At 40.8% G+C, this 21,459-nt stretch overlaps 1 protein-coding gene across 6 annotated transcripts in view; it reads right to left on the bottom strand.

The window, feature by feature from the left end:
- The window catches only part of GPAM (glycerol-3-phosphate acyltransferase, mitochondrial), a 58,304-nt gene that overhangs the window by 16,535 nt on the left and 20,310 nt on the right, over positions 1-21,459 (bottom strand). For 2 of the 6 annotated variants that reach the window (XM_004763853.3, XM_004763854.3), the window contains exons 2-10: positions 15,381-15,511; positions 14,107-14,229; positions 10,436-10,509; positions 8,068-8,181; positions 6,184-6,330; positions 4,945-5,041; positions 4,184-4,320; positions 1,503-1,602; positions 944-1,156 (exon numbers count right to left, since the gene is read on the bottom strand). In XM_004763853.3, coding sequence (XP_004763910.1) covers positions 944-1,156; positions 1,503-1,602; positions 4,184-4,320; positions 4,945-5,041; positions 6,184-6,330; positions 8,068-8,181; positions 10,436-10,509; positions 14,107-14,229; positions 15,381-15,482 — 1,107 coding nt within the window. In that variant the 5' untranslated portion in view covers positions 15,483-15,511. Of the gene's footprint in view, positions 1-943; positions 1,157-1,502; positions 1,603-4,183; positions 4,321-4,944; positions 5,042-6,183; positions 6,331-8,067; positions 8,182-10,124; positions 10,162-10,435; positions 10,510-14,106; positions 14,230-15,380; positions 15,512-16,866; positions 17,096-17,157; positions 17,565-21,459 lie in introns of those variants that run through there. The other 4 variants (XM_004763852.3, XM_004763851.3, XM_013062122.2 and 1 more) reach the window with 4 other exon arrangements.

Below are 21,459 nucleotides of genomic sequence, written 5' to 3'. Positions count from 1 at the left end.
CATGGGAGAAGATATCTGCAAACTACATACACAACAAAAAGAATAAAGTGTTAGCAGGTGAAGCATAAAGAACTTAACTCAACCCCAAAGAAACAAATAATCCAATTAAAAATGGGCAGGGGTCCCTGGGTGCTGCGGTCAAGTTAGGCATCCGGCACTTGGTTTCGGATCAGGTCATGATCTTGGGGTCATAAGATCAAGCCCCACATCAGTGTCCATGTTCAGTGCAGAGTCGGCTTGAGATTCTCCTTCTTCTTCTTTCCCTCCCCAAACCCCTCCATGCATCTTCTCACTCTCAAATAAATTAATAAATAAATCTTTTTAAAAAATGGGCAGAAGACATGAATAGATAGTTTTCCATAAAAGACATACAGATGCCCACGGACATGTCATCAGGGAAATGCGAATCAAAACTACTACGAGATACCACACCTGTCGGAATGTCTAGCATCAAAAACACAAGAAACAAGTCTTTCAAAGATGGGGAGGAAAAGGACCCCTCTTGCACCGCTAGTGGGAATGCAAACTAGTGCAGCCAATGTGGAACACAGCACGGAGGTTCCTCAAAAAATTAAACACAACTACCCTACAATCCCATAATCACACTACTGGGTATTTACCCCCAAAATACAAAAACACTAGTTCAAAGGGTTACATGCACCCCGTGTCTGCTGCAGCATTATTTACACCAGCCGAAGTATGGAAGCAGCCCACGTAGCTACCGACAGATGAATGGATACAGAAGATGCGCAGGAGAACGCCACATCAGCACTACCAATCAGATGGACACAAGAGACAGAAGCTACTCACCACACCCACTCTGCCATGCTTCCTACAGCGCTTTATATTGTAGCAAAAAAATGCCTCGTTGATTCCAAAAGCAAATTCTAAAAGCAAAACAACTTGAAAGTGGAGAAGATGTTTGGGAAGGTAGTGCTCTTACCAGCTGTTCGCCATTGTAGTGACCTTCAATAATACGATCATAGGAGATTCCAACAGGTATTATCAAGATGTCTGGGATGGTATTAGTAGACAGAGTATCTACCACGACTGACAAAAGTCCTGCCCGAGCACAGGAGGTTTTTCCACTCCTAGAACGCGTGCCTTCCAGAAAAATCTCCAAGAACTGCTGCTGTCGAAGTAGTTCAACTATATGCTGGAGTATAAGGAGAATGTAAACCATGAATTCGAGACTGCCCAACTTAGCATAAGCTGGAATGCAAGACCTCCCTCCTTGGAATAAGCTCAGCAAAGTTAAATCTTAAACATAAACCTTTTAACTTCACCACTGACAAAATATTTTACCCATGTGAATAATAGCAAGCCAGCCACTCCAATGCTATGTTTTGGTGATAAAGGAAATAATCATCAACTTCCTACCCAAACAATAATTACATAGACAATAAGGTTTATTTCTTTTTTAAATCTCAGTCAAGTCTGTTTTTCTTTCTATTATCATAACTACTATAATGGCTTTAAGGATGACGAAAGACCGTACATACCCCATGGAGCAAAGCTCTGTAGAGAATGTCCTTCCGTCCATCTGGCGTTTCATCCAGCCTCCGTCGTATGAAAAACCCCCCAAGCTTATGGATCAAGGTACTATAAATTGAAGAATGCATCATTTATTAATAAAGAAAAATGTAAGAATACTCAAATTCCAAGTAACTTCAAAACATAAGCCATAGGAATATAAACCACGTGTGTTGTTTGAGTTGCTGACCGTGAAAATGTCACCATTTCTCCATTCTCCATGTTACTGACATGTTTCCATCATTTGCAACATTCATCAGCCTTTAGAACATCACCTCATGCACTGAAGCTCTACTAATGTCTGTTCCAAACTGAAAGAAGTCTGTACAATATATCACCCTGCAAAGGTGGGGTTCGAGATTTTAAGAGGATGATGAAATACTGCTAAATTTTAAAACTGTCCAGGATCTCAGGACACTGATTATAAGACATCCTGAAATCTGCCTTTCGCATTTACTACAAATTGAATGTGATGTTACAAAAGGTCCTTTGGGGAAATTTTCTCAAGAACGCACCCTTAGACAGTGTCCCTGAGACAAGGATAATTTTAACAACCAAAACCAAGCATAACCATTTCCCCAAAACATGAAACAAAAATGTGCTTCAATGTGTGTGTACACAGGGATAAAATGATTTTTTGCAATCCCATGGTTCTTTCTATGACAGTGATGGGTTTTGATATTGAGGTGAAATTATAATAGTTAAGGCAACCTTTCCAAACTCAAAGCCTCCTCTTGTGCTTTTCACATAGAGTGGTATTAATATCATATTGCTATATAATTTCAGTATCTTCTATCACTCTCTGAGAGCAGAACTACAGAAAAGTTCATAATGAATGAGATGAACCTTCCACAGAAACTGAAAAGTGGGTTGAAAAGACAGCTGCCAACAAACAGGCCAGGTCATCACCTGTCGCGTCTGAAGGACGGATGAGCTAAGCACCGACTGGCACAGAGCTCATGAGAAGGGGAGGCAGGTTATGAGAAATTATCGATTTTTAAAACCCATTTCAAAGTGATCCCTCCAGAAGCATTGTAAGCTGAGAACCTGGAGGGAATGGGTACAGGAGTCATTCTGATGACAGGAAAGGCAAGCTATTATATTATGGGGCAAGACCTCCCTAAAGCCCGAACGATCCTCTTGGCTCTAAGTCTATGCCTGCTACCAACTGTCTGGTGACTTTCTTATGCAACTTCCCAGTTTCCCCAGTACTGGGAAGAGGCCCCCAGGAGAGTAAACACAGTTATTCCCGTCCCTAGAGAAGCATGTCTGCCCCATAGGGGTGTTATCGCATTGCATTATAGCTGTTTGTCTATAAGTCCCCAGTAGATTACAAACTGGCTGAAGGCAAGGACTATGTAACTTCTTCACTCTCGCCTGAAGCACAGCAGGGTAAGTATCAGCTAACTACATGAACCAGTGGCTTCCCTTCAGCCATCCCTGTGAATCCAGGTATCCACAAAAGCTCTGAGCCAGTGGGTTAGGAAGGAGCTCCCTGGACTATGAGGCTGAGGCTCAGACTTCACGGCACACACAAGTCATCATGGCCACTTTGCAAGACCTTACGTGCACATCCCTCCAGCCCACCTGCCCTCCAGTTACTGTAAATCCATCCTCCTCGTACTCCCTACTGCTCAGAGCTGATGTCACGGCTGCTCTGTTCTTTGGAATTTGAACCTTCGATGTCCCCAACCACCTCAGTCTATGCCTCACCCCCTCCCCGCTGGTGACCAGCCCCTCTATCTACCCAGCTCCCTTCCTCCCGCATCCCCCCGTCTCTGGACTAGCGTTTCGTCTTATAAACTCAACTTACTAAACACTTTCCCACTCTACGCCTTCCTCACCAGGAGCATCACTACAGATTTTAATCTAAGCCTTCATTATCTTTTGCCTCAGCTACTATAATAGAGTCAGAATTTCTCTAACACTCTCCAATGCAGAATGATTTTTCAAAATGCAAATCTGACCATTTTTCAATGATGGGATACACTCTAAACTCTTGGCTTAAAAACTGTTCTGATCCAGCTCTCAGTCCCTATGCAATAAGCACTTCTGGCCTCTGACTCTTCCCACTGCATCCTGCATTCTAACCCTACGGAATCATCTGCTGTTTCCTGACCATACCATGCATTTGAATCTCTCGGCCTCTCTACCTACTATTTCCTCTGAAAGGAATGCACTGCATTCTCCTGAAAACCTCTGAAATACACTTTTTTGGTGTCATGTTATAAGGGTGACATGTTTCTAGTGCTACTCAATTATTAGGTCGGAGCTAACAGTATGGTTGTTCTTACTTACTCTTTGCCACCACAGTGACCCATACCCAACCCTCACCTTCCCTACTGCCACACCTGACACAGTAATTTGCTATCTTATCTTTCTGACTGCATTTAAGCCATTTGATAAATATTGCCCACGAAGTTGAGGTATTCACAGTTCACCAAGTAACCCTCATAAAATATAAAAATAATGGAGATAGTCTTGATGCCTTTGGTACCTTTCAGATTTTTCACAATGAACATTACTTTTACAATGAAAACAAAAAAAGCTAATGACATCTTTACTATGTTTCAAAATGTATAATGAAAACACCAAAAATTCAAAATATAATCTTTTCCATACCTTAAATTTCCAAATAAACTGGCCTTACCTGAAGATGGGGATGTTAAGATTGTTGCCTGAAGCAATATACGGTGCTTTGATGTTATGGCAGAAGAGAATGAAAGTCAGCAGGAGATAGTCAATATGTGATCTGTGAACTGGTAGAAATATAAGTGGCAAATTCATCTAGTAAAAGAAAAAATGCCAAATTTAAAATTCAAATGTGAACTTCAATCACACTTTGCAACTTCCTATTTGGTTAGAATCTCTCAAACACTGGCTGATCGATGACTCATTCTTTAAAAACATTTTCCAGTAATATGAACTCCTTCCAATTTAATACTGCCCTCACTAAAAACAACCACCACCACAATAAAGAGAAAAAAAAAAGAGCTGGGGAACCGAGAATTGAAGTAGTTTTTATGTATCTTTTAAGGGATGGCCCTGATCACATCAAAAGGGCAGAGGGTTTAAAGTCAAGCTTGATCTGGCTTGAAATCCTGGGCTGTAACTCACTAGCCATGACTGGGAAAGCTTAACCTATCTGTGCTTTTCCTTCTTCATTTGTGAATACGACTGTTCTGGTTAATTTCAGAGTTGTTGCAAGGTAACTTACAAAAGGCATCGGGCACACTCCTGCTGGGTCCACCCTTCCCCAAATGCCCAGCTACTGTGCTCCTGTCATAGGGGGAAATCTTCCAAATAGGATGGACGCACACAGGGCACAAGAGAACACTTCCATACAAAAGAACTCTAAATTCACTCCAGAAACGTGGGAACAACAGAATGACAGATCACACAAATTCTTGCCTCAGTTGCAGCTTTAACCATCTCCAGTTGGCCTTTGTGAATCTGAATATTCCAAAAGAAGCTGTTGAACAGCTTGAGTAACACCCATCCCGTCAATCTAAAAAGTTAAAAAAAAAAAATGAAAAAGAAAAAGAAATTAAATGTACATACATACATTTAAAGAGAGCTGACTTTTGTCTACTTAAGTTTCTGAACCTTCAACCTAAGAGCGCTTATAAGTAACTTAGTGTGTGTGTATGTCTGCGTACCTGAACTATTGGATTAAAGAGCTGACTTTTACATGCATCCTTATAGATATATGTATTTATTACAGGTTAAAATCTTATATTTCTATTTACCTATTTATTACAAACTAAAATCTTACCTTTCACTCAAACAGCACACTTTAGACTTCAGAAGTACATCATCAACCATCATCAACCGAGTATTTAGGCAAGCAGAAAGCAGTATAAAACCACTCCGTTTAAGATATGGATATGTGAAGCCTAGCTCACACGTCTAGAGAGATCAGCAGTCATACAATGGCTGCTATCAATTAAGAAAGATTAAGGCACCTTAAAGCCTACCATAGGGCTACTTCCCACAGAAGCTGAACAAGAATATAAAAAGGAATTTGGGGCACTCGGGTGCCTCGGTCGGTTAAATGTTTGCCTTCAGCTTCAGCTCAGTGTCTGCCTTCAGCTCAGGGTTCTGGGATGGAGTCCTGCATGGGATCCAGTCCCACATGGGATCAAGTCCCACACTGGGCTGGCTCCCTGCTCAGCGGGGAGTCTGCTTCTCCCTCTACCCTTCCCCACTTCTCATGATCTCTCTCTCCCTCTCTCATAAATAAAATCTTCTTAAAAATTTTAAAAAGAGGGCGCCTGGGTGGCTCAGTGGGTTAAGCCGCTGCCTTCGGCTCAGGTCATGATCTCAGGGTCCTGGGATCGAGTCCCGCATCGGGCTCTCTGCTCAGCAGAGAGCCTGCTTCCTCCTCTCTCTCTCTGCCTGCCTCTCTGCCTAGTTGTGATCTCTCTCTGTCAAATAAATAAATAAAATCTTAAAAAAATAATAATTAAAAAAATAATTTAAAAAAAAAATTTTAAAAAGAAATAAAATAAAAAGGAATATTAACATCAGAATATGTCCAAACTTCCTTTGGACCAAAACCATCGTGCTGGGGAAGTCCAATGGTTCAGTCCCTGTTTGCTCAAAACAGGATGGTTATCACTGAAAGCTTTTTGCTTTGCCTTTGAATACCTGATCATCGTTGGTGAGACAGTGGCAACCATTTCTTGAAGGATCCTTTTGGCTTTCTTTCTCACTTTACTGATGGCTTTTGATTGCTGCTGAGCAGAACCATCAGGGTTTAGTTCAGCAGCCACTTCTGCAATTGCCTCTTGTACTCTGATTGGAAAACAGAAAGACAATGTAACTGGCTCTATGCTACATTCTGCATTCAGTATTTTCTAAATCATAGCTATAAACCACAAAATGAAATGTTTTCTTAATATGTGATTAACATGAAAATAAGCTCAAGTTAGATATGTTTTGTTTGGTTGCCTGATAAAGATTAAGGACACTATATTCCTAAATCAGTGAATCCCTGAGGAATCTGGAAGGCAGCTTTAAGAAAAAAAAAAAAAAAAAGAACTTAACTCAAATTCACTGGGTAAAGGCTACATGAATTTGAATGTTTCAGATATTCTGCAGGAGATACAAAGTTACACTCTGGCAGAGGGGAGAGAATGAAGTTACCCCTTTAGGTATATAACTGAGAGGTATCTAACCAAAATCCACTGCCAAAGTAAGGTGTGATTTTTCTTTTAAGACTTACTGTATTACTCATTTACGGTGACTTTATTAATAGAATGATATGTCAGCCTCTCTAGAAAGGATCAAAGAGGGGCAGAAATATTTACACGTGTTTTTCCACAGCAACCCTGTAATTTAAGAAAGGCACATCTCAAGACAAAACAACACAGAGCTATAAGCAGTGAAGTAAGAGGTAAGATTTAATCCAGTTGTGTAAATTTTCCATGTGACTTAGGGAAGAACACATGAGGTTAAACCTCCTTAAATCATTGAATATCCTAGTTATTAGTCAAACCATCTGGATGGAATGAAACATAGTTGGAGGTTTTTACCTAGAAAATAGAATATACTATAACCCAAAGGGTTTCAAATAATTACGTTTTCTCCCTCTGTTGCTACTGATTTTAGAACAGCCCACAGCAAAATCCTACATAGCTCCCGAAGTCATTAATACAACAGACTATTCTACTGGGCACTGATGCACCCTAGGCTTATTCTTTTAATACCTTTATTTCAATCTGGACAGGAATTTTTTACAAGTAATTGAAAAGATTATTAAATCTCCATTATCGACTATTTATTCATTCATTCAATAAACATTTATTGAGTACCTACTATATGCCACCACTGTTCGGACCTCAACAACCACACTACAGGGCCTCCATTTCTAAGCAGTCTTTCAAACCACTCCGGCCTCTGGCTCCCCAAATCCAGGTAGACATCTACCACGGCAACACTAATGAGGCAGATCAGAGACTGATCTTCATGCCAACTCCCAGAGCCTAACGCCTAAACTTGAGAATGATTTATTTCCCCACTCCACATGAGTTCAAGTGGGATACTCTCCTGCTTGTAAGCAAGCTCATCTGCGAGCAAGGACAGAATCTTATTCTCTTAAAATGTCTAGTAAGGACTTCCTAGCACAAGAATTTGTGCCTAGGTACTCAATAACTATTTGACAGAAATATCAAATGTTTCTCTTTTGGCTGTCATGACAGGAAACATAATGTCCCAAACGTTCATATTACAGAAAACTTAACAGAGAACTGGAAATATGTGCATCTCTGAATTCCAACTCACCTTCACATATGACTAATCCATTCAATCGCTAATGCATAAAACAAGATTGCTTTTCCCAAAACCATCTGTTCTCCTACCTTTCCTTGCTTTCCTTTGAAGTTTAACATTTAACATTTGGAAATGGGAATCCTCTTGAAACAGAGTCCCAGAGAAACTAAAGGTTAACAAAGGAAGGCAGTGCCTACCCTACTCCCTCTCCTGCCCCCCCATCCCTGCTTCTTCCCTTTATAACAGTATCCCCACCCTTACCTAGTGCTGTTCAGTACATTTTCAGCCACATTGGTGGCAAACATGCCTTTATGGACATCTCGCTCTTGAACAAAAAGCACGTAGGAAAGACGTCTTGCAAGCCATCCTCGGTGCCTACAACGTGAAAAAGATTTAGCAGAGTAGTCTAGGAAGACCTAAAACAAATTGACTGACTTGTTCAGCAGTTTCCCTGCTGTAAAAGCAAAGCCTTGTTTCATCTATTCCTGAAATTTGGTGTTCTTCTATAGCAAATTCTCCTTAGTAGTTCAGGATGATCTATGCAGATAATTGCATTCCTTGTATCTTTCATGTACTCTCAACTAAAGTTTAAACTTGGAATCTGTGTACTGAAATGTTTGAAAGATGTTACTCTGCCAAATAATTAACCAAACATAAAAGCAAAAGAAAGAAAAATGTCTTATTTTATTAATACTTTTTTTAAAAGCAAGTATGCTGAATGCTATATACATAAGCTATATTAACTTAGAGCTATGAACTATAAAGAGAGCATTCAGAAGTCTTTCCTAATGAAGGACCAGTGTTTTTTTTATTAAAGGTAATTTTCTTTTTTAATCTAAGGTCCTCACTGACTCTCACATTGAACTGACAAAGCTGGTTAGGTGAGAGGATAACTAAAGCATGGGCTAAACATTTGCACACTGGGCTTATGAAGCCAGAAGTTCTTACATTCCTCCCCCCAACATTTGACATATCTAAGGGATATGACCTACTCCATTGGTTTTGATAACTTTTATTTATATGGGGGCTTGGGGACAGAAACCTCAGAATAACAATGTCATGAACCTTCATATGCAATGATTTGAAAACATTTATAATGATTACATAATGCCTCATTATCATTTCACCCATAAAGACATTCAAATGGACAGATTTCAAATATAAATCCATGAATTCTGAAAAGCCTCCAGTTAAGGAAAAGTAACCGGGGGAAGAACTATTGATGAATCACTAGTTCCTTCATCTCTTTTCCTGACATTCTCTTTTTCTACCTCCTTTCCCTTGTCTCAATTATCTGCAAACTTGACACACTATGTTAAATGTTTAATTCTAAATTCTTCCTTGAGTGAACACTTTCACAATAGTTACTGGAATGTGTGAAGTCCCAGCTCTCGATGAAATCCATTTGCAATGGATTGAAAGCTATGTACGTGTGTAGCAAAGTATCCAGGCTTTGCTTCATTTGACACACACAGAAGTGAAGTAGCCAGCTCAGCTACACAGGGCAGCTCGACACACAGACTGGTTTCAGATCACCTAGACCATACAGTGCAGGCTTTGTTTTCCTAGCTGCCTTCAACTACGGACAACAAATGGACCCTGTGGCTTCATACATAAAATGGCTACTTACATAAACAAGAAGAGACTCTATGAGATCCCTTTTCTTAGGTTAAGTCAAAAAGGGGGGAAAAAAGTCAGGGGGCTAGAATTTCTCTTCACTCCTTTAAATTTAAGACAGAGAGAGAAGGGTAGCATGGGAATAGGAAAAAATAAGTCCTTTGACTTTGGTTCTATTAAAAAAAAAAAAAAAAAAAACCCTGTTATATGCAGGTATTGTCAGGCTCACTTACGATCTCATCACCAAAATATGAGCAGTAATAGCAGAAAGCCTTCAAATTTAAGTATTTGACTTCTTGGATCAATTTTCACAAAATTTCAAGCATGTCTCATCACCTGAACCTACCGCTGACCTTTTCCAGGCATTCACTCTTAGAATTAATTATACGAACAGGCAGTATTTTTGGCTGTCATTCTCTCCTGCCTCACAGACATTCATATAACCTCCCCTCCCCCATCCCTTATCCCTTAGCCTAGATTCACATAAAACAAAGCCTCTTTTCTCTCACTGGGATGCCTAACAGCCCATTCCCAAGTGCCTGATGTCTGGAAGAATTCTAAAGAAAGCCTTAAGCTAGTTAATAAAATGAAAACACATTTACTCACTACAAGGACACATCTTCTAAAACTCCATAGATTAGGCTGATTTCAATTTTTAAGCATAAAATAATAATAATAGATCATAAGACATTTGAACTTACCCTTTCCTCAGATAAATCTTTATCACGTTTTGGCACACTTCAGATATAAAATCAATATGCAAATAAAAAGAGAAAGCTATAAGTGATATCTATACTCTCATGAAATAGTTACTATATAATTACATAGTAGTAATAGTAACTGATCTCTCAGGGGGCTGTGCTGCTTCTGATTTTTAGATAACACCTCTTGTGTCAGAAACTCAGTTCTATTAATTCTCAAAAAGATGAAGAAATTCCTCTTAGAGTATAGCCATTGATTATTATAGTTATTCTTTTGTGATGTATTAGAAACAAAAGAAATTTCTTTTTACCTTGTGTGAGTTTCATTGATATAAATAACATTCCGCAAACCCAAAGATGGGATACTGGAGTTGAAAAATTTATCCTACATGAAACAAAATAAATGTAGACATGAGTATGTGACCGGATGGCTGGTGAAAAGCTCACATTACTGGATAACTTTGATTAAGTAAAACGTTAAGGACTGCTTCAAAAATAAACTAAGAGATGAAGAAAAATTATGTTTTACTGAAAAGTATTTTTTAGTCTTCAAAGAAGGTCAAATAAGGCTTACCACCTTGCAAAGCAAATTTGCTCACATTACTGGATAACTTTTATTAAGTAAAACGTTAAGGATTGCTTCAAAAATAAACTAAGAGATGAAGAAAAATTATGTTTTATTGAAAAGTATTTTTTAGTCTTCAAAGAAGGTCAAACATTCAGAAATAAGGCTTACCACCTTGCAAAGGAAATTTTGCCTCCCTTTCCTGACTTATTCCCTACCTCTAACCCAAAAGAGCTGAAGCTACTGAGAGTTTATTAAATCATTGATGGGAATACTGGAGTTTTCATGGCTCTCCAAATGCAAAAAGCGCATGCTAAGTACCATGTGGTTATCATTAGGTTACTTAATATGGCAATAATCCTGACACAATAATTATCATCCCCATTTTACAGACAGGAAAATTGAGGCTGAGGGCAGTTTCAAATTTACATCTTGGTTGAAAAAGTACGGTCTTTATTTCTCTAAAACGACTGTTTACTTAATTGGAAAATGTATGGCTAAAGGTCAGACTCTTTACAGGAAACCGTAAAGGATAACTCAGAGATAGCTCTTCTGGAAAGAGAAAGTCTGTAGTTTTATCAGTGTGGACAAAAAGGTGAACATTCCACAAATAAATCCTGGGAAAACATAATGTACCTTCAATAGAAGCTATAGAAATATTTATGTGGAATCTCTTTAAAGACGAGGAAACAGGATATTAGAGAAAGGGAAAGGGTAGCAAATATCCAAAAATTACTAGGAAAGCACTGTTTAAAATTATTATAAATAAACATGTCATGAAAGAACTTTAAGATCAAGTTCAACCCCATCAGGTACTGTATTTAAACAAAAAATCAATTATTTATTGTACAACTCCTCTATGCCCACCCTAAAACACCCCTGCCACCACTACCACCACCAGATAATTTCCTATACTCTCCCCTGCCTGGATGGATCAGTTGGTTGAGCTTCATACTCTTGGTTTTGGCTCAGGTCATGATCGCAGTGTCCTGGGATGAAGCCTCGTTGGGCCCTGTGCTCAGCACAGAATCTGCTTGGGAATTTCTCTCCCTCTCCTCCTGCCCCTCCCCCATGCTCACACATGTATGCATGTGTGCTCTCTCTCTAAAATAAATAAATCTTCTTTTAAAAAAAGAACACATTAAAGTCAAGGTATTATTTTGATCTTTTAACCATTTGAAATTAGAATTAGATAAGATGCCAGTCTAAAAAGAAAAGCCACATGATCATTTATTTAAATTTGTATTTCTGGGGCACCTCGGTGGCTCAGCAGGTTGAGCCTCTGCCTTCAGCTCCGGTCATGATCTAAGGGTCCTGGGATCGAGCCCCACATCCGGCTCTCTGCTTGGCAGGGAGCCTGCACCCCCCCCCACCTACTTGTGATCTCTCTCGTGTGTCAAATAAATAAAATCTTTAAAAAAAAAAATTGTATTTCTACTGGCCTACTAATCTGAACTGGCCTTATTCTTAGACTAGAAATATCATGTTCATTCAATTCTACCAAATTCCCACAACAAAGCACTTGTGATTTAAAAGGAACAATATTTATAATTTAGACATTCTTGAGCAGACCAGAATATTTAACATAAATTTCTTGGGTCCCACACAAATCTTTCCCAAGTTAGTGAATCCCTTTATAGCACTCAGAATTCTACCTCCTGCCAAGCCGACCCTGAGTAGAAAATTCACACAGCATGGTTAGCTATCCACACAGGTCATAAGTAATGTCTGTAAATGAAAGGCACTCAAATGACAGAATTTCTGTCCTGATAACTGGCCCATCCCAGAGAAAGCGTTAACATCCAGGTATACCTTTTAAAAGGTAACTCTACTGCCCAAGAACACAGCAAAATTCGAGTCTACATTCCTCAGCTAACTCGTCCCCCTAGCAAATTACCAGCAGAGGCTTGGCTTCCATCCAACTGACTCTTCTCAAATACGACAGTGTAATGTGGAAGATTTTGCATGACGTGTGTTTATTTCACCAAAATACAAACAAATCTATACATGTTCTATTTAAAATCTTCATCCTAACACTTTACTTTTAAAAGATTTTATTTGAGAGAGAGAGAGAGAAAGCGTGTGTGTGTTTGAGCAAGTACAAGCAGGGGGGAGGGGCAGAGGGAGAGGGAGAAGCAGATTCAACATGGGACTCGATGCCAGGACCCTGAGATCATGACCTGAGCAAAAGGCAGATGCTTAACGGACTCAGCCATCCAGGCACTGCTTATTTTATCTTTTAAAAATATTTGATTTAGTTTGAGTGGGGAGAAGAGAGTAAGAGAGAATCTCAAGCACACCCCACAGACTCCATGCCGAGCACAGAGCCCCTTCCATGCACAGCTCCATCTCATAACCCTGAGATCATGACCTGAGCAGAAATCAGGAGTCAGATACCTATCTGACTGAGCCAGCCAGGCACCCCCATCCTAAGATTTTAGTAAGCCACCCTCACTATCACAGTCAATAGACACCCACCCTCCCTACCCATCCCAACAGAAACTTAGAAAAAGGAGAGTGGGGCAAAGTCACAGCTTTAAAACTTCACTCTGTCCTGCTATTTCTTGCTCATCTCACTAGGATTTTAACCATGAGTCAAAAGTTCAACGTCTAGGGGCAGCTGGGTGGCTCAGTGGGTTAAAGCCTCTGCCTTCAGCTCAGGTCATGATCCCAGATCGACGCTGGGAACGAGCTCCGCCTGGGGCTCTCTGCTCAGCGGGGAATTGCTCCCCCCTCTCTCTCTGCCTGCCTCTCTGCCTGCTTGTGATCTGTCAAATAAATAAATAAAATCTTTAAAAAGAAAAAAAATAGTTCAACATCTAGGAGTTATACGAAGGTTCCCACCAACTCTTTATAATTAAGGAAGTCATGCGATTGATGAGCACTGGATGTTAAGCACCTAATGAATCACTGCACACACACACACCAAAAACAAATGATGCACTACGTATTGGCTAATTGAACTTAAAAATAAAAAATGAAAAAAGAAGACTGATCTAAAAGTAAGATCTGCTCTTCTGAAGACATACTAAACTGAAAACAACAACAACAACAACAACAACCAGTGTGTTTGTTGGCCTCCCTGCTCAGCAGGGAGTCTGCTTCTCCCCCTGCTTTCTCCCTCCTTGTCCTCTCTCCCTCCTTCAAGTGTGTTCCCGTTCTCTCTCTCAAATAAATAAAATCTTAAAAAAACAAACTAAACTAAAAAAGAACCAAATTATCACTTAGCACCAACTGTTTGACCACTATTTACTGAGTCAATGAATGGAAAGAAAAAGTGAGTCACCATCACTACTTGGAATATTTGGTTTATAAACAAAATGAATTAAGTTCATTAAGACTATCCAACAATAAAATTCACACAAAGTTGGAATTTCACTCTGTGTATTAAAGGTCAACAAGCAGTAACATTCTTACCCAGCTCTGAGGAGTACAGGAATAACAACATCTTCCGACAAATGGTCTTTTCCGGCTCATTAGGCTTTCTTTCCATTTTAAGGTTGCAGATCTGAAGACAGTAGGTCTGAAACCACACTCACCCTAAAAAATGTTAATGGGGGAAAAAAGTGCCTGAATGGCAAGAGGACCGTATTTGTCCACCTGATCTTGAAAACCAAGATATTTCAGATATAAGAGAAACCTAGACTTAGGTTTTGTTTGGTAATAAGTTTCTCAAGAGAGATTTTCCTTCATGGTACTACTCCCCTGCATCATCAACACTTGAAACAAAACTTGGAACATAAGCAAAAATTGAGAACCTAAGAACAGTAGTAGCCAGCAAGGACTACTGCACACTCAGAGATTCAAAACCAGTTGAGCAAGGTTAAAAAGCCCGTGAAAGCAGCAGGATGAATAAAACCAGACTCCTGGATCCATATGCTAACAGTTCATCTTGTTCCTCTTCAACCACAGACTCCCACAAAAGTAGTACAAAGCCTTAGCTTTGGGATATGAACAGCTAATGAACTCGATGAGCAAAATGTTTAGAACAGAGGAGCAGAATTTGAGCTAGGATTTAAACTCTATGATTTAAACTTTAAACTCTGTTGTCAGGCTAAAGGAATGTTATATAAGTTTACCTTATTTTTATTCAAAGTAAAATATTTTAAGCTGCGTATAATAACTTGCTCATCAGTTGCTCATATCCCACTGAAAACAACATTCTCAAAAATAAGTAAAAAAAAAATCCCAAAACTTCACATCATTTTTTATATAAAGTAGATAGTGTTCAAGAAATATTTTAAACATGCCATACTATGTCAAAATAGAAAAAAAATACAAAATGCAAGTCCCTTGAATTGATTTTCATACTAAATTTCCTATTTTTATTTTTTAAAAGCCCTTATTTCCATTACAAGATTCATACTTATTACAGAAAATAGACACAGAAAGTATCTTTATAAGACACTACCCAAAACAACTCCTAGTAGGTTCTTTTTTCTTTGCAAAGTATTTTGCTTTTTAACACAATCACTGTGCTTAAATGTCTCACCCAATTTCTTCTTCCCAATTAACAAAAAATCTTAAGAATGTTTAAATATTAGGCTCCATAAACATATCTTCTAACAGCTGGAGGCAGTCTCTTTAACTATTAACCTCTATTTGATATTATGTCGCTTCCAGCTACCTTCATAAACAACACTGAAACAAACATCTTTAGGTTGAATGCTTCTAACCTGTATGAAACTTACCCATTCCTCATTTGCATGCTTACATCGACCAACACTGTATTCTGATGAATTTGGCAGATAAGAAACATCTATTGTGCCGAGCGTCAGTGCAGATTCATCCATGTCACAAAAGGTAACTCCCAAATCATGTGCTATAAAAAATATACGCCATTTAAATTAATGACTAATACAGAGAGTAAAGACCAAAACTCAAAATTCTGACCTCAACATTATTTTGATCCATCACAGGATGTCAAATGAACTACTGGTGGATGTGTACCATGTTTAGTCAACGTGTAAAAGCAGACTTTGATGTATTTAAACTCAGCAACTCTGGTAGACCATTCTGATTTTTTTTTTTAATCAAAATGTGTAACTTTATATTTCCTGAGCAAAATAGCCATGAACGTGCAAGGGTAAATAACAACTTATTTGAGGTAGGTGACAAAGAATTATTTCATTTGCATTAACAACTGGGAGGTTCCTGGGAGGATGAAGGTATGTGTTTAATTAAGTAGAAGTTACATATATGTGCACAAAGAGATAATTTTTTAAAATTATGTGCTGGGAATTCCTGGTCATACATAATATGCAGTGTAAAAATGGTGAAGGCAAAGAGGGGACCTTTAGAGTTTCCCACTTAAAGTGAATTAAACTCTCAGATTTCTTGTGATACCTTAAGTGCAATGATATTTGCACTTTTAATACACCTACGAAGTTCTAAATCAAAACCACACCGTCTTGAAATATCTGATTTAAAAGTTTTCATCATTTTCAATAAGGCTTTTCGTACCCTAATGGAAAATGTTCATTAACAGTGATCTGTTAAAGAAAGCAGAGATTAACCTAAAATACAAAAACTCCCTAACATAATTCTCAAATTGCTTTAGCTTTTGACTACTTCTCACCCTGCCTTAAATTATTCCTTTAAAACTCTGAAAGGTCACGTCCGGGGTAACAGCGTTACTTCCCATATGGGTTTGCTGCGGTAACTACTATTCTCAGCACAACCATAGAGTACGTCCTTAACAAATTAACATGACATCAACCTAACCTAATAGGCCAGTTGAGACGATAGCAAAGCAATGCACCTGGCCTGAAAGCTCTTCACTATTATGAAATAAATCAGCTATCAGTTTCACAAGCAGAATGTAGCTACAACAGGGGGAGCTCCATTGCTGCCTGAGAAAAAGAAGTCGCTGCTGGCCCCAGCCATGGGAGTAGTGGAGGGAGAGTCGGGTGCCAATAGGAAGTCACGGTTCGCTCCTCCCTCCCTACAGCGTTTATCCAAGGTCGAGAACTAAAACGAAATCTGGACGCGCCAGACTATTAGCTGAGGGGAACCAACTTTTAAAGGAACAGAGATATGGGGATCAGCTCTTGGGCCAAACATCCACAAGTTCGAATCCCCCACTGCTGACCTTCTGTGCTGACTTTGAACAAGTTGGTTAACTTCTACGCCTTGGTTTCCCCATCTGGAACATGGGCATATTATGATAGATCTTACCTCCTGGGGTTGCTGGGAGGGCTGGACAGTACCTATAACGCGCCTAACACAGCGTCTGGCACACGGCGTGCGCTCAGGCCAGTCACTGTTAAGTGTCATGGGACTGTCCCCAGCACAAGCCCCAGCTGCCTGAAAGCCAATGCCCCCACGATGCCTTCAGGTGCGTCCGCTACTCAGTCCACAGGAACCTCCGTCCCGCCCAGGGGAACCCATGCCGCAGCCCGACCCCCATCCCCACGAGCCGGGCCCATTTCTCAGGGGGAGTCCTGCAGCTCCGGGGAGATGGACAACCTGCTGGCGTGGCGCCGGGTCCAGCGGAGAGGGCGACGACGCACCTGTCGCGGCGCTCTGGGCCCGAGCAGCGTCCCGCAGCCGCTCTCGCCCCCGCGGTCCGCACCTGCAGCTCCGCCAGCTCCGGCTTCCGCCCCTGCAGCTGCCGGCACTTCAAGTCTCCACCGGTGCCGCTGCAATGTCGCGTCCCGATGACGCAACCGGCGCCCGCCAGTGAGCGGAGCCTCGGCGAGTCCGCCGGCCCCGGGCTGGGCGCCGGAATGGTGGCGGGGCGGGGGTGGGGGGCCGAGGGGGCGCTCCCGAGCTCCGCGTGCGGATCGGCGTGGAACCCGTGCACGCCAGGGCCCGGTGGGGCCAAAAATGGAGTGAGCGCCTAATCGGTTACTCAGCCTCGGTGCTGAGTCACGTGCAGGTGTTGTGCGCGCGCACGCTGCGCGCTCGTGCACGCGCGCCTCGGGCTACATTGTGTCGATTCTGCCCATCTGGAAGTCTGTCCCGGCCTCAGGCTCTTTTGGGAAAGTTCGCTTGGGCTCTTTGGTTCCCGTGTGCATGTGTGGTCTGTCATAGGAGATTTGTAAGAATATGCCGAAATTGTTAGGGTTGGGGGAGGTGGGGATTGGGAGCGACCCTGTTGTGTAATTTCTGTAACAATGACTGAGTGCCTTGGAACAGAATGAGTTCAAAGAGAAACAAGGCTTGAAAGAGCCTGAGTCCAAATTTGCCTACCTTTAATTCTACATGGGGCACGAAGTTCTTTCACAATACTCGTCATGCCATTGACGAGGCCAGTGATTATCAAGAATATTAGTAATTTGGAATGCAAAGGATCACCTTTTACACGCACCTTAGCAACAAGCATTAAGTTTGAACCAGCACATGGGAATACAAAGATGATTAAGTCATAAACAAATGCTTATACCCCTGCCACCAGTCTTCATCAGCTCTGCACACATTAACCCTAACCCTCTCATGGAAACATAGCTTCCATGTCCTCCCTTCGAAAACCATCCAGAGCTCTCACAGCCCAAATGCCCAAGCCTGGCACATAAGACCTCCTCTACTTTCCCCACTGTTCTCCAGTAGAAGCTCCTACTCCAACCTCTCTGGTTGTCCCTCGTCAAACCATGGGCTCCCATACTCCTAATCGTGCTCACCACGTTTTCCTAAATTCCATAGTTCCCTCCTGAACTAGGTCTCCAAGCCTACCTACCCTAATCTCTCCAGCCCTCAGTAATCACACCCTTCTGTGAAATCTCACAGATTTACTGCAGTGCCACACCTTGGGTCTTTATCAATGTATGTCATTCTTCCATAACGTTATGAACTCATCATCAATGTCAGTGACTTGTCTCAGTCTCTTAGCTAATACAATAGCACTGTTGTAATAAACAATAAATATTGCTGAAACTGAGGAGCAGGAAGGAAAACAAGAATTCCTTTTCTTGAACTTTTCTACATCTAAGTCCATCTCAAAATGCAGAGGTGGCCTTTTAAAACAATCCAAAACTGCAGAAGTAGCTATTCATATGGGGGGAAAAAAAGACTGAGCTGGTTTGAAGTTGAAGCCTGCCTCTATTCTACCCCACACAGACCTTAACTCTGAGTTAAGCACTGAGTACTCAAGGACTGTGTTGACAAGAATGCAACGAATTCTAATCCCCCAACATCATGACATTTTGTGTATAGATTACTGGTCCTTAACGAAAAAGAAAAAAAGGGGGGGGGGGACAAAGGAAAGTCTCAGAGCTTGAAGTCACAGCTAAAGAAAAAGTGATGAGAAATGATGTAGAGAGAGTACTGCAGGAATGCAAATGGAAGGCAGAGGGAAAAATCAGATTATCTTACACAGACCTTATTTGTAGGCAACTCTTCTGTAACACACATTGCACAAGGATGTACTGTACTTGCAGGAGATGCGGATTGCTGTGCAAGATGTTTCAGGTTACCTAATGGGAACTGTTTTGGAAACAGTTGACACAGCAATCTGTTTTATCAACAGAATAACGATCATTTATACTAATCCAGTCTAGCCAGCCGAGATGGAACAGCATTGACTGAATTTATGCTCTTACTAAAACAAGTAAATAAAGTAAATAAATAGGCAGAAATGCAACAGTGGTGCATAAGGGAGAGCAGATGAATGAGGTGAGCACTCTGATTGCCTCTGCTTACCGCCTGAGAGAGTGGTCAGGAAGCAGTGCAGAGAATCAAGGAAGAGCTAAACAGACACCTGAGTTGAGGAAATAGAACTGGGAGACTGGGAAAGGCAAAACAGTGGGAGCTGGGGGTTGGGTGCTGGAGAGAAGAGAACTATAGAGTGAAAGGAGCTCTGGAGACCTACAGAAGGCCTTGTTCATCTTCAGCTGATTAAGTGTGTGAGTGTGAGGAAGCCACCCGTGGCCAGGGGAAAAGCCACCCAGACAGAGGGCGAGAACAATCACCAAAGCTTGCACAGCGCAAGGAATAGTTCTGTTCCCACAAATCAGAGTGGAAAGATACCCAATGATTATATAGGACCAGGAATAGGACCCGATCTTGGCACTCAGATCAGAAACCTCATAATTCATGATTCAATAGGTCTTGTCTTAGTAGTGGGGTAAAAATGATCATAGAGTAAATACTGTTCTGGTCCTACCAAAGAAATCTTAAAAGCCAGAACCAAAAGAATCAAACCATTTCCAAGAACAAAGTGTCCCCAAACCAGTACAACAGCATTATAGAAAATCAGAAATATCCAGCACCCAACAAGATAAAATTCACAAAATTCTGGCATCCAATCAAAAATGATCAGGCATACAAAACAAAACAAAAAACAAAACAAAAAAAACACGTAGGGAAAAATAGCCCATATAAGGAGAAAAATCAATCAATTGAAAGGGTAAAGGAGGGGCACCTGGGTGGTTCAGTTGGTTAAGCATCTGCCTTCAGCTCAGGTCATGACCCTGGAGTCCTGGGATTGATCCCCCTCATCACATCAGGTTCCCTGCTCAGTGGGATATCTGCTTATCTCTCTCCCTTTGTAGTTTGTCCCACTCATGCTCTCTCCCTGTCTTTCAAATAAATAAATAAAAATTTTCTTGGGGGCTCCTGCGTGGCTCAGTGGGTTAAGCCTCTGCCTTCAGCTCAGATCATGATCTCAGAGTCCTGGGGTTGAGCCCCACACCAGGCTCTCTGCTCTCTGCCTGCCTCTCTGCCTACTTGTGATCTCTGTTTGTCAAATAAATAAATAAATAAATAGACCTCTAAAAAAACCTTTTTTTCTTTAAAAAAAAGGAGCAGGAAGAAAAACAAGAATTCCTTTTCTTGAACTTTTTACTTCTAAGTCCATCTCAAAATGCAGAGGTGGCCTTTTAAAACAATCCAAACTTGAAAGAGTCACAGAAATTATAGAATTAGTAAACTAGGACATTTAAAAAAATTGTAACTATATTCTATATGGCCAAAGAAATAGAGATATGGGAAATCTTTAAAAAGACCCAAAGCAAATACCTAGAAATCATAAAAACATTGTCTGAGATTTTTAACACACACATCCCTACACTTCTGTGGGACTAATAGTGGATTAACATTACTGGGTCTCATAGGCCCTTTACCCTATAAAGATTAGAGGAGAATGAATCAAAACAGAAGCCCAGGTCCTGGGACCTGGCCAACCTGGAAGGAGAAGGCGGCGGGTGGTGGGGGGGGTGTTAAAGAACCTGAAAACTCTGCAATAGAAACTATCCAAAGTGAAATACAGAGGAATAAAAAGCCTGAATATACAGAGTATCAGTGAGCTTAACATACACATAACTAGAGTCCCTGAAGGACAGGAGAAATATGGGAATGAGGAGGGGCCAGGGGAGACAGAAAAAAATAGTTGAAGAAATAGTAGCTGAAAACTTCCCAAATTTGATAAAAACTATAAACTCACAAATCCAAGAAGCCCAACTATAAAGAAAGTTATACTAAGGAACATCACAATTAAATTGCTTAAAACCAGTGGTAAATTGAAAATCTTAAAATCATAGTGAAAAAAAAAATCACTATACAAAGGAGCAAAGATAAAATGAGGACAGATTTCTTATCAGAAATTTGCAAACAGGAAATCAGGGAAGTGGCATCTTTAAAGTATTCAAAGAGGGCATCTGGGTGGCTCAGTCAGTTAAGCAGCTGCTTTGGGCTCAGGTTAAAGATCCAGGGGTCCTGGGGTTGGCTGCTCAGCCAGGACCTCCTACAGGATGGGCTACCTGACAGGACTCAACCCCCCACACCTCTACGGCCAAGAAGGAAATCCTGCAGGAACTAGGCAGAGTTCCAGAC

This window comes from Mustela putorius, unplaced genomic scaffold, assembly GCF_011764305.1.
Source record: "Mustela putorius furo isolate JIRA1106 unplaced genomic scaffold, ASM1176430v1.1 tig00003909_pilon_pilon_pilon, whole genome shotgun sequence".
Taxonomy (NCBI): domain Eukaryota; kingdom Metazoa; phylum Chordata; class Mammalia; order Carnivora; family Mustelidae; genus Mustela; species Mustela putorius.
The sequence above is the reverse complement of the archived record's forward strand: the minus strand, read 5'-3'. Positions and strand labels throughout refer to the sequence as shown.